Source organism: Eucalyptus grandis, chromosome 1 (genome assembly GCF_016545825.1).
Source record: "Eucalyptus grandis isolate ANBG69807.140 chromosome 1, ASM1654582v1, whole genome shotgun sequence".
Classification (NCBI taxonomy): Eukaryota; Viridiplantae; Streptophyta; class Magnoliopsida; order Myrtales; family Myrtaceae; genus Eucalyptus; species Eucalyptus grandis.
This window is the reverse complement of record NC_052612.1, coordinates 41,452,657-41,473,281: the sequence shown is the minus strand read 5'-3', so window position 1 is coordinate 41,473,281 and position 20,625 is coordinate 41,452,657. Positions and strand designations below refer to the sequence as shown.

General features: G+C 42.0%; 4 protein-coding genes across 6 annotated transcripts; 1 reads left to right on the top strand and 3 right to left on the bottom strand.

Annotated features, from left to right (window-relative positions):
• The first annotated feature begins 171 nt into the window (after positions 1-171).
• LOC104443589 (L-2-hydroxyglutarate dehydrogenase, mitochondrial) lies at positions 172-4,083 on the top strand. The gene is made up of 5 exons (XM_010057083.3): positions 172-575; positions 794-1,075; positions 1,189-1,628; positions 2,138-2,297; positions 3,683-4,083. The coding sequence occupies exons 1-5, from the start codon at positions 315-317 to the stop codon at positions 3,794-3,796; spliced, it is 1,257 nt and encodes a 418-aa protein (XP_010055385.2). The 5' UTR covers positions 172-314; the 3' UTR covers positions 3,797-4,083.
• A 321-nt stretch (positions 4,084-4,404) lies between these two features.
• LOC104443580 (probable U3 small nucleolar RNA-associated protein 11) lies at positions 4,405-6,948 on the bottom strand. Its single transcript, XM_010057072.3, has 7 exons — positions 6,790-6,948; positions 6,503-6,685; positions 6,325-6,418; positions 6,149-6,228; positions 5,549-5,626; positions 4,962-5,061; positions 4,405-4,885 (listed from the first exon to the last, which is right to left on the bottom strand). The coding sequence occupies exons 1-7, from the start codon at positions 6,843-6,845 to the stop codon at positions 4,793-4,795; spliced, it is 684 nt and encodes a 227-aa protein (XP_010055374.1). The 5' UTR covers positions 6,846-6,948; the 3' UTR covers positions 4,405-4,792.
• A 2,317-nt stretch (positions 6,949-9,265) lies between these two features.
• On the bottom strand, positions 9,266-12,710 carry LOC104443564 (ABSCISIC ACID-INSENSITIVE 5-like protein 2). Of its 3 annotated transcripts, none has more exons than XM_039310034.1 (5): positions 12,439-12,710; positions 12,151-12,219; positions 11,009-11,864; positions 10,836-10,907; positions 9,266-9,769 (listed from the first exon to the last, which is right to left on the bottom strand). In XM_039310034.1, the coding sequence occupies exons 3-5, from the start codon at positions 11,807-11,809 to the stop codon at positions 9,671-9,673; spliced, it is 972 nt and encodes a 323-aa protein (XP_039165968.1). In that variant the 5' UTR covers positions 11,810-11,864; positions 12,151-12,219; positions 12,439-12,710; the 3' UTR covers positions 9,266-9,670. The 3 variants fall into 3 exon arrangements, with proteins under 3 accessions (XP_039165968.1, XP_010055360.1, XP_010055351.1); XM_010057058.3 differs by having other exon boundaries at positions 11,009-11,877; positions 12,151-12,227; positions 12,439-12,709; XM_010057049.3 differs by having other exon boundaries at positions 11,009-11,877; positions 12,439-12,709.
• Positions 12,711-15,328: 2,618 nt separating this feature from the next.
• On the bottom strand, positions 15,329-17,417 carry LOC104414225 (protein PHYTOCHROME KINASE SUBSTRATE 4). Its single transcript, XM_010025270.2, has one exon. It carries the CDS (start codon positions 17,400-17,402, stop codon positions 15,546-15,548), a length of 1,857 nt encoding a protein of 618 aa, XP_010023572.2. The 5' UTR covers positions 17,403-17,417; the 3' UTR covers positions 15,329-15,545.
• Between the last annotated feature and the right edge of the window lie 3,208 nt (positions 17,418-20,625).

The following is a 20,625-nucleotide window of genomic DNA, read 5'->3' as shown; positions in this document are numbered from 1 at the left end:
AGGACTAATTGGATCATCGTCCATAGATTAAACATTCATTGTAAATTTAAGAATTATATTGAACAAATTGAAAATTTATGAATGATATTGTACACTGAACTTAGTCCAATGATTATATTATATATTATGCATGGATCATCTTCCATAAATTACTAATCATCGGTGCCGGTGCCGGACAAATTTGTGAAAATCACTCATTTCTGGTCAAAGCGAATTCACTTTTGTCCGCCATCGCTAAGCCGACCGAGCTCAGTCCGTCCGTCCAGCTTCGTTGCAGGAGCGACGACCGGAAGAGCAATCCGAGGGGGAGAGAGATGCTGGCGCGCTCGGCCGTCGGCGTCCGCGGAGCCTTGAAGACCGCCGCCAAGCTCGCCAGAGGCTTCGCCTCCGTCGAGCAGGCGGATTGCGTGGTGATCGGCGCGGGCGTCGTCGGGCTGGCCGTCGCGCGGCGGCTCGCGCAAGGCGGCCGGGACGTCCTGGTGCTCGAGTCGGCGCCGACCTTCGGGACCGGCACGAGCTCCCGCAACAGCGAGGTCGTCCACGCCGGCATATACTACCCTCCCGATTCTCTCAAGGTCCGGTGATCTCTTCTCTCTTACCGGCGGTTTCCGATCGGTGAAGTTTGTAACGGCTTGTCGGCGAGATCGACTGATGCGTTATAGGCCGAGAGTAGTGGTTTTCAGTCGGAGAGTAGTAGCGTCTCGTGGTAGATTTTGAGGTAGTCTTCGATTGTCGGTCGTATGCTCTGTGAAAATTCCGAGATGGAGATAGTGAAATGCGTGCGGTTTGGCAGGCGGCGTTTTGCGTGAGGGGAAGGGAGCTGCTGTACGAGTACTGCTCCGAGCGCGAGATCCCCCATGGGCAGATTGGGAAGCTGATAGTCGCTACCGGGCCTTCGGAGGTTCCGAAGCTGAGCAATTTGATGGACCGTGGAGCTCGCAACGGGGTCGATGGGTTGAGGATGATGGATGGTGCGGAAGCCATGAGGATGGAGCCTGAACTGCAATGTTTGAAGGCCTTGTTTTCCCCTGTTTCCGGCATCGTTGACACGCATTCGTTGATGCTGTCGCTAGTGGTGAGTGATCAAGTTTTGTGCTTTGGAAATGTTCGTCTTAGATTTTGCTTCTTTTCTATAGGTAGTTTCATAGCTAACAGATTGGCAGGTCAATCGCCCGAATGTGAGTCCAGGGAGAAGCTGAAAATCACGGAGCGATGTTCTCTTACAATACTACTGTGGTCGGCGGTCATCTTGAAGGCATTTCTATGCACCTCCATGTTTGTGAGACCAAAAATCTCGATGAACATGGGAATGGACAGTTTCCTCTCCAACCTGAACTTGAACTAGTTCCGAAGGTTGTTGTCAACTCGGCAGGCTTAAGCGCTCCACTCCTGGCAAAGAGATTTCATGGTCTTAATGGTCAAGTAATTCCTCCAGCATATTTTGCTCGCGGTCACTACTTTACCCTTGCGAACACTAAGAACCCCCCATTCCAGCATTTGATATATCCAATTCCTGAGGATGGTGGCCTTGGTGTGCATGTAACTCTTGATTTGAATGGTCAAGTAAAGTTTGGCCCGGATGTTGAATGGATTAATGGTGTGGATGATGTTTCAAGCTTCCTAAACAGGTACTTATTCCAATTAAGTATACTTGGTCTCAGTAGATACGTGATTTGTCTTCTATGCTTCTGTTGAGTGGTGGACTAATAGGGGGTGAATCCCATGTCATGCTTGACGGAGTTGATTTTTGAAAATTTCCGTGGGGATCTGATGAATGAAAAGCCAAAAACTTTTCCCCCTTGGTAATTTGTGACAAGCACATGGTAACTGGTTTTTTTGGCTAGAAGCACATAGTAACTGGTTGACATGCAATTTTTCGGTCTCAATTAAAGTGAAGTTTTCCCATGTCTTCTTGAACATGCATTAAGTATTGAATATCGGCAAAAATTTTTTTAGATTTCAACCTTGTAAGAGTTCACCAAGTTTTGGTGTTTTGCTTAGTCATGCTTATTGGACCACGAAATACCAATATAGCAGATGTCATGATCCTATAATCAAAATACAATCATCTGTACTTTTATATTTGGCACTGATAGCTATGTCTCCAATTGTAAATAATTGCCAAAGTTCAATTCAGGTTCGACTATTCTGTATCTGCAAGCCACGCGGAGAGATTTTATCCAGCCATCAGAAAGTACTATCCAAACCTCAAGGATGGTTCTTTGGAGCCAGGTTATTCAGGGATTCGGCCAAAACTTTCAGCTCCTCAACAGCCTACCAGTGATTTTGTAGTACAGGTTGGATCTTAGCTCCCCTCTTAACAGAATGTGTTAGGTCAATAAAATCTAAAAATTTATGTTGGGCATCACGACTTTATTTAATTTGTGTTTCACTATGCATTATTCCAGCAGTAGGTTTTCTTTCCCTTAAAGGAACTATGCTGAACACCAGTTGGGAAAGCTCTGATTAACTGAACATTATCTTTTCTCATTGTTTTTGTGCACGGGATTCTAGATGAAGTCCTCTACCTTGCAAGAAGGTTATAAATCAATTTGAGATAAATCAGACCTGGTTTATCAGGAAGTGCAATAGCAGCAGTAACTGGGCTTATTAGACAGTAAAAATAGGATAAATTTGTTTTAGATTAATGCTGGGAATAGTAAAATCAGTCTAATATGATGTGACAAACTACAATTGACCATTTAAACAAGTATGTCATATGCAACACCTGATGGGTGTCTGCAGCATTACTTAGTAGACTAAATTGGTAAAGTGGTCTTATTGGACCTAACATGATCCTTTGTCTTACCCAGTCCTGGTACTTTGACTTTTCTTGACAGTATCTTTGTTTTATGCACTTATTTCAAAACTTAAATCTTGCAACATCATTAGGAAACAGGAACATATGCATGTACACATCTTTATAATGTGAGATAAGATGATTTCAAAACTATAAGTCTCTGTTTATTGAATGCTCAATCATCACAGATGCAGTTTCTGCCTTTGTTGTACATGCAGTCATATAAGTGAACCTTCCATTACCAACATGAAGTTGTGGACATTTTGATATCCTTTATGAAGGGCCCGCATGAACGCAGGGGATTATTTTCCTTTAGATCCTCATATCACCACGGTTGTGTTCAGCCCTGTGTGCTAAGAGTGTTGTTATCATCACTGCTTATCCTCTATCGGCATCTTTTCTGTGATGCATTATCGAGTCACCAGACTGCACATTGTGTTCATGGAGTACATCCATCAATTTACCTACTACCTAATGTGGTCAGATTGTTTGTCAACTGCTCTGTGTTGAATTGGCTTTAACACCTTTTACCAGCCTGGAATATTGCGAAGATCTGTGTCTCCTTTCATTCCTTTACTACTGAAGCAGAGAGACGACCTGCCTTTGTTGCTTCTATAGAGTCCTGGGTTTCTTGTATTGTGCATCCTCTTTCTTTAAGGTCAATGATGAACTCCTTCACCTATTGGCGTGCAGACAGGCAGCATACAAGTGTAGTTTTGCTTAATCTTCCTCTTAAATATTAAGAAACTATGCAATACAATGATATACATTATCAACCAGCAAATTTAATTTCATTTTTATTGCTTTCCATCATCAGTTTGCTTGAAAGATTTAAGGGACGGCATGGTCGATGAAAATTCTATCCTGATTACGTTTTTGCAGGGAGAGGAGACTCATGGGGTACCTGGACTGGTTAATCTCTTTGGAATCGAGTCACCTGGTTTGACTTCAAGCATGGCCATAGCAGAACATGTTGTTGCCAAGTTTTTGACATGATAATGTGCCGAAGATGAGATGCTGGTCATAGAAATCGGCTGTCCCAGCCATTGTGGCTTTTGAACATTCAATCTCGACTTTATGGGGGAATCTTGAATATCCGCAGATTTGTTAAGCTTGTATCCCTCTAGTCGAGCTTATCAGAGATTGTATAGCCCTTTCCGTCCCTTGGTCGATTCCTCTGTTAAAAGGGATATGTTGGATGGGCCATGCTCAATGTGTGTTATAATAATCGTGTTCCAGAGTTAAAGAGAGAAGAATCTAACAAGAAGCCATCAATTTCAACGCGACCAAGCATCAACGATCCTAGAATGAACTACTAGAATACCGAACTTTATAACTCGCATGCCTTATCCATGTCTGCTTGGTTTAACAGAAGTATCTATTGCTTTCTTTCCAAAATTTTGTAAACCCGAAGAAGGATTTAAGTTGCAAAGAGGAATAATCACTGCCAAATGGCTCGGACACATGACACTTGTATATTTTTAAGAATCCTGATGTTCAACATCGAGTAGAGGTCAAATTTGAAATGCCACAAGGAGGAGGACAAAATGAAGTCAATAAGTAGGAACACTTCTCGAAAGAGTCTCTCAAATATACCCAGCTCATGTTTATACACTATGATTAATGTAGAATAAGTAAGCAACGAAGGAACAAGTGAGGTGCGAAAGATGTGCTTAGATGTGCTTACACCAGCATGAAATCTAAAAGATGACAGCTTCATATTTTCTGCCCACAATGAAAGAGAGACGTGGAAAAATAGACCAACTTGGATTTCACAAATTATGTTCAACAAATAAGCTAACGGTACACTCGCTCGAACTCAAGGTTCACATTAAATATCATGTGTCAAAAAATTGTGATCTTGGCTTAACATCGGTTCGTCAGCCACCTGGATCGTCATCCAAACAGGTAAGTTTTGTAGAAGAGATTTGACTGTAGATGAGAACCATTGCTTGCGCAAAAGAGAAGCATCAAGCTGAGAAAGAACTTTATTCATCGCTTCCGTTCTGACCGCCATTTGTATACTGGTTTTGAGGTGGGGCAGATGATTTCATCTTCACGAAGTTTTCGCTTCTTGCCCTTCTTCTGCTTATGGATAAAATGCTTTATTAGAAAAAATCCAAACAGACCAACTGACAAGTAGAAAGTCAGTGAAGCCTACCTGCAATTCCTTCTTCAGCGACATTTCCATGTATATCTTCTCCAAATCATTTACTCTACTTTTTCTTGCCTCTAGTTCCCTGTATGAAGCAGCTGTTTTCCTGCAAAAAATGTGGATTTTAAGTCGTCTACTCCACCAAGAGCACAATCAAACAGATCAAAGATGATAGGCCAACAGAACCACCAAAACATTCCGTTTACATAATGTCAAACAGCTTTCTTTATATCAGTTTAGACAGAGGGAGGGACAAATGACAACAAACAAGCACGTTAGGAAAAGGTAAAGAACAGCATCGATATCGACACCTGAAAAGCAACAGATACTGTGGAAGTGGATGGTAACATGGTCAACAATTCAATGCCCAAATGAGTGGCAAGAGACATCAAAGTGCTTCTAATGTGGAGCAAAAAGCTCAATTTCTATTCTCTGGAGGACAATAATCTTTGATTAACTCAATACACTGTTCCTATCAGACATTCTCTCTTGATACCTGAACTTAACAGTGACTTCCAGCTTCTGCGCACTCAAAACAAGTCTTATCAAGAAATAATCAACTTCCAAACAACAAATAAGCCATATGAGCTTACCTTTTGATATTATCAGGAATGTCCTCGAAAGATATTTTCCCATTCTTAGAAGATGATTGTATCTCTTTCGCCTCTTCTCTGCAGACATTATGAAAAACAAATGAGATAATAGAAGATGCTAACTCAAGGCTTTAGAAAGGGCACCAAAAAAACAAAAAAGAGCGCATCAACTAAGATGGAACTAAACAAGGGTAAAGAACTTTCAAGGTAGTGAAGAGCCCAATCACAATGCAACCAGCACATCATCTTGTGGCATCCCTTGGAAAACATTTTACAGGGTGAGAATATATTGTAACCTTTTAAGGGGATAAAATCGTATTGATCTCAATGCACACTCAACTCATTGGCTATTAATAGTTCAGTAAAACATGGCATACTAAAATGGCTTCGAGCTAAATAGTTTTAAGCATGCCAAGTTCGTCAGAAAGTGAGATTGGTCGGTCGAGAAAGCACAAGCACAATGCTAGCATGTCAAACTTTCAGCAGAGCAACGAGCATGTCTGTTCTCTACCTCGAGTAAGAAAATATAAAACTCCAGTATTTACAACAACCAGCATTCAGTAGGAAACTAATTAAGGTCACAGATAAGGAGGAGCAGACCTGTCTTCCGCGTAGTAAACATGATTGCTCGACGGGCGATCATCGAGAGAATGCAGCGTGGCAGTCAGCTTTTCGATTTTCTGCAACAGACAGCACAATTCACACACCATCAATATATCTCAAGAGCAACATTCCAACACCAAATTTCGACGAGGCACAGCACAAACGAGCAGCACCTTTTTCTCACTCTGCACTTTCTGAAGAATATATCCAATGTCCTGCGTCTTCATCAACATGAGCTCTTCGTTGGTATATTTATTTGCCTGGCTCCTACCCAAGACAAGCGACACGGTCAAAGATTGGACTGCGAAAGATACACGATTAATTCGAAGACCAAGTTAAGAAAAAACTTACTGTGGCCTGTGAACTCCATCGACGGTCTTGGTCTTGACCATCTTGAAGTAGAACTCGTCGGGGTTCCTGAAGGCCGCCTTCTCCTTGAGCCTCCGGAGGGAGTCCTCCTTCTTGTGGAAGGCCGTCGCGCGGACGACATAGTCCTTGTGCTTCTCGAGAAGCCCGAACTTCTTCCTCGATTGCCTGCCGCACCCACCCGGAAAAATCGCCGCCGCGTCAGAAGACGGGAATTAGCCAAAAAAAAAAAAAAAGCACCGGACGACATGGGAGGAGGTGGGTGAACTTACGGCTGAGCTCGCTCCTTGTGAGCGCGCCGACTGATCGCGTTCCGCAGGGAAGACATTCTCTCCGCTGGGCGTTATCGACGCCGAGAAACGACGACGGCGAAAGGCGACGCTGCGAGAGGAAAGGAGCCTCGATCGATTTCTGCTAAAACCCTATCCCAAGCGAGTATCAGCAATTATGCTAAAACCCTATTCCAAATATATTTATATTAAAATATAATTTTAATTTTGTTAATTTAGGAAAATTGTTATTTGAAAAAAATAAATTTCCTATTATGGATATTAGAAATTTTATCTACCTTTATCCCACTTCCTTCATTGGATAATTTTATCCAAGCAAGTATCAAACATAAGATAGAATATGTCCCGAATTTTATCTTAACTATCAAATGTAGCCTAAGATTTTTCTTGTCTTTTCTTGAAAAAGATTTTACAAGAAGACGGTGGCGATCTCATCCTCGTCATGGGGAATGGTTGGGCTTTAGGTCCTTAGTGTCCTCGAGGGCTCAGCCCAGGCCCTCGAGCCCAAGATTTCCTCTTTCGCGTATGTTCCTATTTGGGACGAGATCGATCTATCTCATGTTTCATTCGTTACATCAGGTGTCAGGTGACGTGTGCTATATGTCACGCTAATGGAGAAGTTCTTTTGCTATGATTTGTGATCAAGAACAAAGATGCTTATGGATCGATCGATTGGCATCGTGATCGTGCAGCAACTCAGCCTCTTTTAGATCGCCTAAGCCAAGCCTTGCTCGATTGATCGCATAGTCGCTCGCTTTACCCAGATTGTAGAGAGATAAATTTTATAGAGAGAAGCTCTGAAAAGAAATGAGTTTTTGTATTACTGAAATATTTGGATGATTATAAATGAGAGGGAGGGCACCCCTCTTATACTTGAGGCCCTCTGATTACATCCATTGATCGGCTTTCCATTTGATGGAACCTACCAACTATCAACACGACAGGAGACTTCTAGAATTTGGCGGCATAATTGTATTGCCTGCCCTTGGAAAGTTCTGAAAGAAGTATTGTCGAGAATCCTAGCGATCATAGGCTATCCTCCGTGGAAAGACATGACCCTTTAGTTGCAGAAACCTCTTAACCGTGACACTTACGTCCTTCTCGCTTTTCTTTTCTTTCTCTTGATGTAGCAAGGCATGATTCTAACAATGCATTTTCTGAGAACTTTTTTTTTTTTCAAAATTTTTGTTACTATGAATTGTCGAATACAAAGTACCCTTTAGAAATATAATAAAAAACAGAACCTAGATCATAGAGACTTCTCTTAGACTTATATGTTGAAAAACATCATCTATTTACAAAATGGTACAATGACACAAACGGTCATCAAAGTTTAGTCGAATATACAATGTGTTTTCCAAAATTTTAATTATTTAATGTGATTTTTGAATTTTAATAGAATGTGCAATATAGATTTTGAACTTTTAATTTATTCAATATAATCTTAAATTTTTTATACATATTTAATCTAGCCCATGAATTATATGAAAATATTTGATATTGTCATTTCATTCAATATTATGGACAACATTTAATAAATTAAAGGTTCATAGGTGGCATGCATATTTGGCTAAAAGTTCAATGACTATATTGAATAAATTAAAAATGCAATAACCACATTGCACATTTGATTAAAATTCAAAGATCATTTGTGTCATTTTCTTTTTCCAAAAGACTTGACAAGCAAGATAAGCTCAACCTAGATCGAAAAATGTTAAGACCCTCTTGAACTTTTGTCTATTTATTTATTTTCTTGAACTACTTTCATGCTTTACTTCAATTTCGCATTGCTCAAGTGCAATGGCCACTCGGAACTTTGGAAAGCTTGCCCTTCTATGCAGCAGGTCTCAGGATAGTTTTTGCTGAACAACCGATTGTTGGAGACTTTTAAGCAAACTCTGTGGTTCATGATGCATAAATGTTCTTGCGTCATTGAATAAAGATACCTATGATACCTAACAAATATCTGGATGACGACAGTCGGCATGACCCTGTGTGTATTCTCTCGTTTTGTACTTTAACTAGTGCTTTTACTTCTGTTCTTTTTGTGCACTTAGCAACGCAAGCAGAGCACCACTGTATTTTAACATTAGGGAAAGTAAAAAGCCAGCAAGTGATGCAGAGAGGGGAAAGCCCCAACCAAAAAAGCAGACAAAAAGTGAGGCTGGAGGCCACTTTTTTTCTCTCAACTTGAAGTAGTTAAACATGCCATCACATTCTACTGTTTAAACATGCAGGTACCTTGGTGCATCCATGTGGAATGGGAAAGCAAGTTGTCGGATCTAAAAGCCAGGCCTGTAAGCAAGTTTGCCCGATCTAAGAGATGGTGATCTTTCTCTTCTCACTTCATGAAGCACTAACACTTCATAGGTTACTCTTTCACTGTTTCTATAAAATTAACAAATGCGCAGCGTAAAGACTAATGAATCTTGCTCCGTGGACCATCAAATGATATGACAGAATTACATGTCCGGCATGCAGACTAGTCTGACATAAATTCTAAAGAAACATGATGTTTAGAATCCCGATTTGCACAAAGAGAACCTTACAGGAAGTCCTTTGATGTAAAAGAGGTGAAGAAACGGAAAAAAATAAAATAAAAAGGACTTCAATAGATGGTTTAGGAGTTGGGGAAGTGGAACAATTGACCTCACAAATTGGTAAAACCAGTAGGACCAAATTGCTTCGAGTTGAAACCATTCAAGCGTAAGTATTGGGAAAAAGGAAGGAGAAGAAGTGACACAGGCAAGATTCCTCCGAAAGTTGGGAAAACGGGGTTGTGTAGCCTCAGGAAACACGGAAGTTGGGGGCGTGCAATTGGTAGATTTGAACTGCAACAACAAGACTGCTTTCCACATGACACTCAAATGTGGTGAGACGTCAAAATGGGCACCGAACTTGTTCGGCGAAGCTTACCCTTGGGCTCAGCAGGTGGCTCGCTTGGAAACATCTTCTCGACATCCTGTCACAGGTAATTCGATTCAACTGCTGGTTATGCAGAAAAAGGAAGTCAAAGAAGCAACGAGATTGAAACAGCGGATATTAAGTGCAGCACTGCACGAATAAGAGAATAGTGCTTCATGATCTTACTGCTAGAGAAGCATAATAGCTTAACAGATATCATGTTCTGCATGCCAAACTTACTCTCACTACAAGCAGAACATATTCAAACCTCTTAAATATTGACACGGAGTCCTGGACTTTCTAAATCTTTGCTATATAGGCATTTGGACATGTCGTGTTATTACTGTATTTTGGACTCACAAATCTTTCGTTGCATGATATATGATGATATGTTATACTACATTCTAACATTATGCATGGACAAGGACGTCTATATAACCCAACCTCAAACCTGCAAAAGTCTGCTACCTATTACCATGGTACAAGTAGTAAAATGGGCAAAACATTGCCATAGTATGTGACATCATGGAATGGTCGCTCGCACAAAAGTAAAATTGTGCTCGAAGAAGTGGATGCCTTCAACTTGTCTTTGGAACCTTACTGAGTAGAGTCAACATTAAATTCTGTTATGGAAGGTTGTCGCTTTGAAAGGGAATTGTATAATAGAATTACATCCTCAAAGAAATCTGGAATTTAGCATTGCATAATGAAATCACCTCATTCATATCACATCAGAAATGATACTTGGAAAGTCGAAGTAAAAGATTTTTTGCTAATCAGAACTACCTACATATTCAGGGTCTAACACGATGTCGCCTGCCATCTTCTTATAATATTAAGGGGCCAAACAAGACGCTTAGATTTCCTAAAATGTATTTGGCAACACTGCACAAGTGACTCGGGACATGCGTTGTGCAGCAACCGGTATCTTGAATGAACAACAATAGCAGAAGTCTTGCAGGTAAAATGTCCCTTGTTTCACCGAATTGAAATAACACTTAAGACATCAGGAATCACGGATGACCTCTAGCTTACATTTACTTTATCAAATGCAACTCATTTATAGCAGGCTGCAGGATAGCCATGAAGATGTCATATTCATGGGCAAAACATAATGAACATACCCTCTGCCGTCTAAGCCTTGCATTCTCCTCCTCCAATCGCATGACCTTGTGCTCCAGCTCATGGGTATACGCCTGCCCAACCAATGTTGCACTTAGCATCATGACTAAGACAACGAAACATACAAAAAAAAAAAAATCCCTATTGGGATATGGAAATTCTATCAGACAATGACCTGTCTCCTAGCTCGTGATCGAGCAGCCGATTCTCTGTTCTTAATCATCCTTTTCCTTCTCCTCTCCACAGTCTTCTCCACAACATCTCCTGGCATGACCGTATTCTGCCCCGGTGACTGAACATCCGAAAGTGCACCGATCAATGTGGAAGGGGACATAGAAATTTGGGTGTCTGGGTAGCCTAAATCCACCGAGGGATGAGTCACAATGGGAATCCGTGGCTGAACCATGTGGTCACCTGCCGTTGGGCCAGTCATGACATTCTGCGACTGGGGGATGGAGGGGAGATGGTACTGCATCCACTGGATACATTGAGGGACATAGGGCTGTGGGGCTGGAGCTGAATCGAGCCCTGAAATCAGACCACCATTTTGGCCAACCGGAGGAAGTTCCGCCATAACCCCTGCCTTCAACAAAAAGTCTTCTAATGTGATTTCCCCAAATGTGGGCACTCTCTCTTCTTCACCCACTCTCTCATTGCAAAGATGATTCTCAATGCCATTTTTCTTCTTATTTACTTGTTGAATGTCTTTCCACACCTCCTCGACTGTTTTCTTGCAGAGATCCTTAGCAAGAGGCTGAACGCCGGCTGCACCAGGTCTTGGGCCCAGATCGGCTTCAGCGCTCCGCACACTCTCAAGAAGCTCATCAAGGTTCATGCTGCCAAGTGGTTTCCCCAAGTGGCTGAGCTGGTTTTGGACCTCATCTAGGGTGAGTCCATACAGAGACCCTTGGCGGGCCAGTATCTGCGATTCGGCTGCTTGTACTGCACCACTGCTGCCACCACCTTGAGACGCCATTCTCTTCACTAGCAGCCTATTGTTTCATTCTAGGTGCCTGCTATATCTTCAATCTCTGTACACCCCCACTGAAAGATTAACGTATGACAAGCTCAAAATCACATATTACCAAAGCACTGAAATTTAAAGTTTCGATTTTTTAGTTCTTGATAAAGGTCAGAAACTGTCATCTGCAGAAATCGAAATCCTATGATGCCAACGACAGAAATACATCCTTCAGTTTACTCTAGACAATGATACACCTTCAGCACATACATAAAATCCATCCACAACAAAGATCTTGGCTTCGAGAAGCAAGAACAAAGTACATGCAGAGGAATGTCCCAGAAAAGGAAACTTACCCAGAATGTCACAGCCTGCGAACCGTGCATGAAGTACTCATGGGCTTCATATCGGTAAGAAACAAGAACCTGCACAACTGATCATCATGCAGGAACTAGAGCCAAATAGATTGGAAACAACCAAAAAAAGGAAAGAAAGGAAACGAGCCCACATTCTCCGAGAGAAGAACGAGTCTCAGAACCACCACCACCCAAAAAAAAAAAAAAAGAACAAAAAAGGAAAAATTCGAACTTTGGAATTTTGGAAACACATACAAAAGAAGGGAGAACAAAAAAAAAACAAATCACCTGCAAAGGACGGAGCTTTGATGGCTATTTACTTGCTTGCCACAGGATCCGATCTGAATCTAAAAGGTGGCATTTAGTAGGCAGGGAAGACTGAAGAAATACAGTGGTGCACTGCGTTTGTTGTGTGGTCTTTCAGAAAGTATTAAAGAACAGATGGAGGGATTAAAGAATGCTTAAACACCCACACACATTCTTATCCCACCATTCCTTCTTTTTAACTCGGTTCTGATTGCGGGTGCCTTCCTTCATTACTTTATTCGAAGGGTTCCCACGACATAGGTTGGCGAGCATTTCTGTCCAAAGTATGATAGTTTAATGAGCAGTACCTAGTAGAGGCATTGTTTAAGGAACTGCCATTGGTACCAAGTACTGTCTCCAATGTCTCTTCCCTGTTTAGGAACATCCTAAAATGTTAGTACAGATGGAAAGATAAATGGTGTTTTGTTGTTGTTTTGTTTACAGAATGACTTGATTCATACTATGCTTTGCTGATGCGTGCCTAGACACAAAAAAAGTAGTTTTTTTTTACACGTCAAATGATAATTATATCACTGTTTGATCAAGACAATCGAACGGTCTTTGCAAGTTGATGCACATTCACACTTCAGTCATGTTAAACGTGCATCTTAAGTAATCGTACTAGTTGCGACTGATTATTGTTTTGATTAATGGTGAATACAGACACTTTCTTTTTAATGGATAAAGAGAACAAGTTGGATTGGAATCATAAGTGATCCGAAATGCGGAAGGCCATGGTCGCTGAACGCCATGAGTCTATCACCTTCCGGCTAAAGCACTTCTGTACTAATCGATGAAATTTTTTGCACAGGCCAAGGGTTATGAACCAGATAGATGTTCTACTGTAGATCAAGTCGAGTCAATGCAAAACTCACTGACAATCAACGATAAATCTAGTCTAATCAAGAAGCCCGTGTTGCCAACGTCAGGTGACCCACCTCCGCCATATGATTTCCTCCACCAACACCGTCGATGATCGGAGCTCGCACTGTCATCAACAGTTGTATTTCTCACGGCCACTAATTAATAGTTGTATTTCTCACGAGCACTGATTACTATCAAACCTTCCTTTATGCGAGAAATTATGTGGTTAAATGCTTGTGAGTGTAATTTGAAGGAAAATGGAGGGAATGCATTTGGGCATTAATTCATGGTCATTTATTGAAACAATTTTATCAGAAAGGAACATCTTCCGGTTCAATTTTTTTTTTTTTTTTAATACGGTGAATCACATCAAGAATTTTTAAGGAATTATACGAGATGTAGCAAAATTTTAAACATTCCAATAGCCATGCAACTGAGTCCCAATGTCACCACTGGTGACATACAATCATTAGAATAGAAATCACGATCAAAATAAGCATGCTTTCTACCGTAACTATGAAAAGAAACATACTACCATCAAATTGCATGACTTGATTGTGAGAATCAATCTTAGAAAACACTCGAATTATACGTAGAGTGAAGGAAACGATGAATTGTAAGTAAACCCTAAATTCAACAATGAACTAATTCGCATGTTCATAATGACTACACCACTAGAAAAAAAAGATCTCCCAATGGTAGTAAAACTGATTTTTATATGGCGAATTGAGAATCCTCTTAATGAAAAAGAAAAAAATATACATATATAATACATATTTATATATGTATTGGAGGTCTAGATAGTACTGGGAAGATAGGTAGGCAAGAATCTAGGAATAAGAATGTTGGGAAGGGAAGCAAGAGAAGGACAAAGTGATGAGAGAGCGCATGTGCATGCCCACGAGAATCCGCACGCGCGGTTCCACCGAGGTCAGCATTTGCACGTGCAGGTGTTTCTATGCCCCCGCCGTCCTCCCGCCCCTTCCCGTCATTTCCCCTCGTTCATACCTTTACACTCCACCTAGCGTACCATCCCACCTCGCGACACATCATTTTAGTCACGTACGAAAACGTCCTAGCATGCCGTAAAATAATCTTCCAACATTACTGCACATAGTCGGAATTGAGTGACGAGCAATAGCTGTAGTGAAATATAAAAGATTCGATGATTATTATAATTCTATCGACATAGTTTGACAGATCATGACTCTTGTCTTTTAAAGATTGATTTGTGAAATCTAATGAAGAGTAAAGCAGAAGGGAGAATCGAGTACTTAAGATAAAGCGGCGAGATCATTCGTTGAGGGCTTTTCAAGAGATAAAGCTCATTTCTATCGATAAAGAAAAGCTAAAAGGCCAATAGATATATATATATATATATATATATATATATATATATATATATATATATATATTTTGTAAAGCATGTCGATGCAACGAATACCAAGTCATCTTGGCCATTAGAAAGTTTAACTCAAACTTAAATTGGGATGTTTCAACATTGGCAGCACATGATGAATGTTGGAACTCGGACACGAGGGACAGCCAAACCGATTGAACGGGTGAAGCTCGTCGGGTTTTTCGCCCCTTCGATTCGGATCAAAGAGGGCCGAGCCAATTGGACCGGTTAAGCGATGCAGGTTCTGGTCCCAGGCCCATGCTGGCAGATGAGCCCAGTCCAGAAAGATATATAGAGAAGAGAAAGTATTCTAGGAATCTGCTAACTTGGACCACCCATTTCATCGGTTCTTCAGCCCACGGCCTGGCAGGACCACCCGCAGATCATAAGAACATGGTCTAGAGATGATCATCTGGCGATCTGCAAGAAAAGAGCTTTGGTCTTTCCGGGGGCTCCATCGCATCTTGCTCATGTCGATGTCCCTTGAATGGCCATGGTTTTTCGTCTGCTAAAACGGGGGCCTAAGAACATCTCTAGGTACCTTTTTTGCATCATTCCTGCGCCCAGCAACGATGTATAACGTCGAATGCAATCATTCAAACATCACCATTTCCAACTTAATCATTGATTCTGTCTCGGTCAGCATCGTGCAAAAGCATAGACCCACAAGGCCCATGCTAGAAGGAACAATCAAGGCAAAGGAAAGGAAAGTTCGGGGAACAGATTACACAAATCAAACTTGCGACGTGAAAGGATAGAACACAGGTTTTGTCACGTCGCGTGGGGATCGCGAAGTGCGAGTCGGGATTGGCACGGACCTCGCTGGCTATGTTGCGAAAGTTAGGGACAGGCGAGCCGGGTGAGAGCTCGGGATGGGTGGCTTGTTGGCGACTGGTGGTGGCCTACTGCTCACATGCCTGGCCAAGGCACTTGGTGGTGCTGGCAAAGATGCGGGAGGCCTGCTCTTATGATGTCCCTGTCCATGTCCATCTCCATGTCCATGTTCATGCACATGTCCCTGCACATGTCCCTGCTCAGGCGCACATTTCACAGGGCTTGGCCCCACGCTCACCGCCTTCTCGCATCGGCAGCTCGTCAGCAGCCCATTCCCTCTCCACCTACCTCCGCCACCCTCCCCGCCGCCGCCCCTCTCCAGCTCCTGGTGCAGCCGCAGCTGCATCCTGGTGAACTCTTCCACATCAGATGCGCTGACAGAGTAATTAGTCACGCTCCCCCGGTCCCACGATGTCCCTTCTGCCGTGGTGATGCTCCACGCGATGCTGGCCTCGCTTGGCTCATAGCCGTACTCAGTTAACCCACACCCGGCAGAGGATGGCGTCATTGGTTGGTCGTCTAGGCCGTGGTATAGGCCAGGCCCGGTACTGGTGTTCGTCGAGAACCGTGGCCTTGCCTCATCGAGGGAGTCCCTCCGGCGATGGTACGGAACTGGATACGAAGTAGATTGAGTGGAAAAGCTCTCAATCTCAAACAAATCTGAGCTCGCATCGCTGGCCACCTCATCGTCCATAGCCTGGTTCTCTCTCGGGCCGAGGCTAGCTGGTGCGACAAGCAGTTGGTGGGGATGAGTATTGGACGTGCCGGATGGTTGGAACACTTCCAATGAATCCCGGGGCGGATCTATAGCGAGAGGAAGCAACGGACTAACAGATTTTTTAATAGATGGTTGGCTATTTGGAACCGGCTTCAAAGGAGGCGATGATGAGGATGAAGACATTGATGGTTTCAACACAGGAAAGGTGAATCCCGCATTAGTGGTACCATCAATGAATGGCCTTCCTTGGGCTACGACCGATGCACGAACTTCGGGAGGGAAGTGATTCTCGGCTTCTGAAGAGATTCTACGAACGGAATTTGCGATCTTCTCGCCGGTTTTGCCCTTGTAGTAACGGGGTGTCGAAGTTGCCACTAAACTCTCCTTACTAGCTTCTGAAACAGCAGAAATAGAGAAGGCTTTTGTTTGAGCTATATCTGGCTGAACTTTGTAACCCCCACGTTCTTTCGATCTGGAGTTACTTAGGCGAGCCGGAGATCTCGGTTCCAAAGATCTCTCCTTGACCCGAACGGATTTCTTGCCCAAGCAAGGGCACTTTTGCTGGAAAAGTAGCCACCTCGGAGAGTTGCCAGTCCCTCTTTTCCTAGCGGCTGCAGGGTCCCTGAGAGACACCGGTAGCGCTCCAGGAGGATTCGTCAGGAGCCCGGTGTGGCTGTTCCAACTTGCCTCCGATGAAGCCGTTGGGGTCGCGTACGAACGGAAGGATCGAGCCCAGTAATTCCTCCCATACCCATCGGCGACGGATGAAGAAGCCGAGGACAATCTTGGGAGGAGCAGAGACGGGTCAGGCGAGTTCTCCTTCACGGGAGAGATGACTCTAGGACGATCGGTGAATCCTTGGTCATTGGTTTCGTTGAAGTACCTCCGGGCATCAAAGATGCTGAGCTCGGAGTCATCGGCCCCGCACTGGTTGTGCTCTCGGGACGGTCTCTTGGGCTCCTCCTCGTCCGACGGTGGCCTGAGATAGGAGGAGAAGGAGAAGTCGGCGGCGACCGAGAGATCCGGCTTGTGTGGGAAGGAAGAAGGAGAGGAAGAAGAGTGGACCAAAGAGGGTTTCATGAGACCAGAGATGGGCGGTGGTTTGGTGAAGCTGTTCTTTGAGGCTTTCATGATTGAGAAATCAATGGGTCAGATATAAAGAAAGTACTTGGGTTCTGCAGACCTCTTGGTGTCTGTCTGCTGGAATAAGTAGGAGTTGGGTCGCAGAATTGTCCAAGGGTTTGTATCAATCATGGAGCTCATTCTATTTGTTCAACATTCCCAAAGAATAGAGATTTGACGGACCGACAATATGCCAAATATCAAAATTTAGTATGAATGGACACACAGGTGTCTGTCTTTGGTAACACTTTTACTTCGGGGAAAAGTTTCTTTTAAAAATAATTTTTTTCTATTTTTAGTTCGAGAAATAATTTCTTAGTAAAATAACGTGTTTAGTAACTATACAAAATTCATATTCTTGAAATAGAAAAAGAATAATTTTTGTATTTATTCGTTTTTTTTGCTTACGACTGCTAACCGTTGCTCGCCGCACGACTTGCTTGCCCGCCCACGCGACCATCAACCGCCGATTGCCACCGATTGCCACCCACAGCCATTGGCTGCCTCCGATTGTGTGGTGGCGGTTGGCGGTTAAGCGGCGGTTGTGCAGCAGTCGGCGATGGCAACGGTCGTCAGGTAACAGGGGTGGTCGGTGGGTTGTGGGTGGCGACGGGTGAGAGCGATGACGATTGCCGATGGCTGGCGGTCGATCGGCAGACCATAGCAAGGAAGAAGAACAAAAGTAAAAAAGAAAAGAAAAATTGGTTTATTTTTAGAAATTATTCCCGAGAGCAAAAAGCTACTTTTTTTTTAATTTCTTATTTTTGTTTCAAATTTATTCTTCAGCTACTTTTATATTCTAAAATATAAAAATAAGTTGACGTTTCCAAACGGATTTCTATTTTATTTTTTTTTTTTTTGGGGAATAAAAAAATAGAAATTGAGAGAAATAAAAACGTTACCATGCAGACCTATAAATGCCAAAACTTTTAAAAAGTATACTTAGGTATCACTTTTTTTTTAAAAATTGGACATTTAAGTATCAATTCCGACGAGGTTTGCCTGATAACCAACGCTATTTTATTACTAAAACTATCCATGTGGCTTGCTGGAATGTCTACTTAGTAATTCTTGTCCCAAAATGACGTTGTTTTGAGCTTATTTAGACACGTTAGCACCACGTGAATAAATCTTTTTTAAAGAAATATCACATCATTCAAAATTCTAGTCGAACATGTCACTCAGATTTGACTACAAATTCTCACCGTTGGCTCTTACGTGTCCTTTCCTCTCTCATTTTGGTATTTATGTGTCCACCTGTTATAAATTTTGATACTTGGGGCGTTCTTCTTCCAAGATTTGATTGACTAACTGATATTCAGCAAGAACTTGTGAAGCCCCAGTCTCAGCGATTTGCTCCTGTCGAGTTCTCACATCAAACAAAGATGTAGATTTATTGAATACGCCGTTTCTTGACGGTTTGAAGTTCATGAACAACGGGATCAATGCTCGCTTATGCTCCACGGATATTTGCGACATGAACGAGTCCGATGAGCTTGGCGCGTGCATGGTTCACGAGGTTACAAGATCGTTTGAAACAAGATTTCTGAGTTGCGTGATGGACATATCTTGTCACATACAAAAGCATGTGATCTACAACCAAATTATTAGTCCAAGGATTTTGACTCTTTATACTTTCCGAGAGGTGTTGGGGCTGCCTGTCCCATCGCCACGGTGTAAATTTGACCTAATTATGGGTTTTGAAGATAAGGGACTTCACTCATTTTAAAAGGGAAGATAAGGTGATATCTTTCCTTTTTCTTCTTTTCTACGACAAATTGAGGGGTTCGGTTGGATTTATTCAAGCAATTTCGAGATCAGTTGATGTTAGTAAATATCATGCAATTCGACAAAATTCGCCATAAATTTGGACTTAGCCATTTCATTGTCATACAAGAGAGAGAAGATATACAAAAAGAATAACATCATCAATTTCCGTTAGCTAAGTTAAATAGAGTTATCGGAATAATTTGATTAACAAATTTTAGAATTTGATTGTACTTTTTGTACATTTTATAATGTAATTATATTATCGCGACAAGTTTTAGCACTTTTAAGTGCATTTATTCTGTCTTTTCTTTTTCAACTTTTTGATTTGCTTTATTTCAATTTTGTGTATGCATAATTGACCCGTTTGAGCGCTGAAATTGCTGACCCTTGAAAAAGGAGTCGGGCCAAGTGGCCCCGCAAGGGTCAAGCCGGACCTACCCAACAAGACAAACGAGAAAAATAAAAAATAAAAATTGTGACCCAAAGGTGTGGCTGACAGAGTTTGAGATGACGTAGACCATATATACGCCTCATATCTCATGGACTTAGCTCGAAATTATAAATCACGCGAGAACTTATACGCACCACATTTACCATATGTATGAATTACATGTTACATGCCGACTGTTCTCATCACTATTAACAATAAAAGTCCATAAATTACAATAAAAAACCTTTAGTTTTACTATTAACCATATATGCGTAAATTTGGATAAGATTATATTCGGTATCCCGAGAACACTTAAGGTGGAATGGAATTGGATAGGCTATGATGGGATACTCCATGTACTCTTTGGCCCCAAGACAAATGGTAGGATGTGACTTATACGGGTGAAACAATAACGGAAATAGAATGAGAAAAATATTGAGAAAAGAGGGATAAAAGGTGGAATTCAGAAAAAAAAACATGAGAATTTTCCATAGTTACACGTAGGAAACCTAAAGATCGCACCAGTGTACTAAAGTAAGGTCGCATGTCCAAGTAGGTCTCTTCATTTCATAACTCTAACAATCATTAGCAGCAAATGCATAATCTCCATTCAAATTGACTATATGTCGAACAATACATTAATAAGAAATGGCCATCTAGGGTTCTTTACACAGACGGGTTCTCTATATAGGACGGACAAAAAAAAAAAAAATCCTCTTTTACAACTCTTAACGTTCATACTTTAAGAAACTTGTAGCATTGCAATTGCTCACTGGTGATTTCACACGAATAGAGGCCCCAAGACGAGACGACCAAGACGACCATACATCACAACAATACATGCAACTTTCCAAAAATGATGAGTTCATTCGTAGAGCTGGTTATGTAATCTTTTAACATATTATTTTGTCGAACATGGTTGTTTTGATGCGGCTTTCCTTGTATAGGTTCCCTCCCTTGACAAGAAAGATCTGTCCTCCTCCGCCTCTCCTTTCATCCTCCACCACAAGTGGATTCTCACGACAGAGATCC

Bases quoted from the DNA above. Each gene is read 5' to 3' on its own strand.
- LOC104443580 (XM_010057072.3), bottom strand. From the start codon at position 6,845: ATGTCTTCCCTGCGGAACGCGATCAGTCGGCGCGCTCACAAGGAGCGA. The intron at 6,419-6,502 runs GTAAGTTTTTTC...TGTCTTGGGTAG, and splicing joins GATGGAGTTCACAGGCCACA to GAGCCAGGCAAATAAATATA. The intron at 4,886-4,961 runs GTAGGCTTCACT...ATCCATAAGCAG, and splicing joins CGCTGAAGAAGGAATTGCAG to AAGAAGGGCAAGAAGCGAAA.
- LOC104443589 (XM_010057083.3), top strand. From the start codon at position 315: ATGCTGGCGCGCTCGGCCGTCGGCGTCCGCGGAGCCTTGAAGACCGCC. The intron at 1,076-1,188 runs GTGAGTGATCAA...ATGTGAGTCCAG, and splicing joins CGTTGATGCTGTCGCTAGTG to GGAGAAGCTGAAAATCACGG. The intron at 1,629-2,137 runs GTACTTATTCCA...AGTTCAATTCAG, and splicing joins GTTTCAAGCTTCCTAAACAG to GTTCGACTATTCTGTATCTG.
- LOC104414225 (XM_010025270.2), bottom strand. From the start codon at position 17,402: ATGAAAGCCTCAAAGAACAGCTTCACCAAACCACCGCCCATCTCTGGT.
- LOC104443564 (XM_039310034.1), bottom strand. From the start codon at position 11,809: ATGGCGTCTCAAGGTGGTGGCAGCAGTGGTGCAGTACAAGCAGCCGAA. The intron at 10,908-11,008 runs GTCATTGTCTGA...TTGGTTGGGCAG, and splicing joins GATCACGAGCTAGGAGACAG to GCGTATACCCATGAGCTGGA. The intron at 9,770-10,835 runs GTATGTTCATTA...TACCTGTGACAG, and splicing joins CAAGGCTTAGACGGCAGAGG to GATGTCGAGAAGATGTTTCC.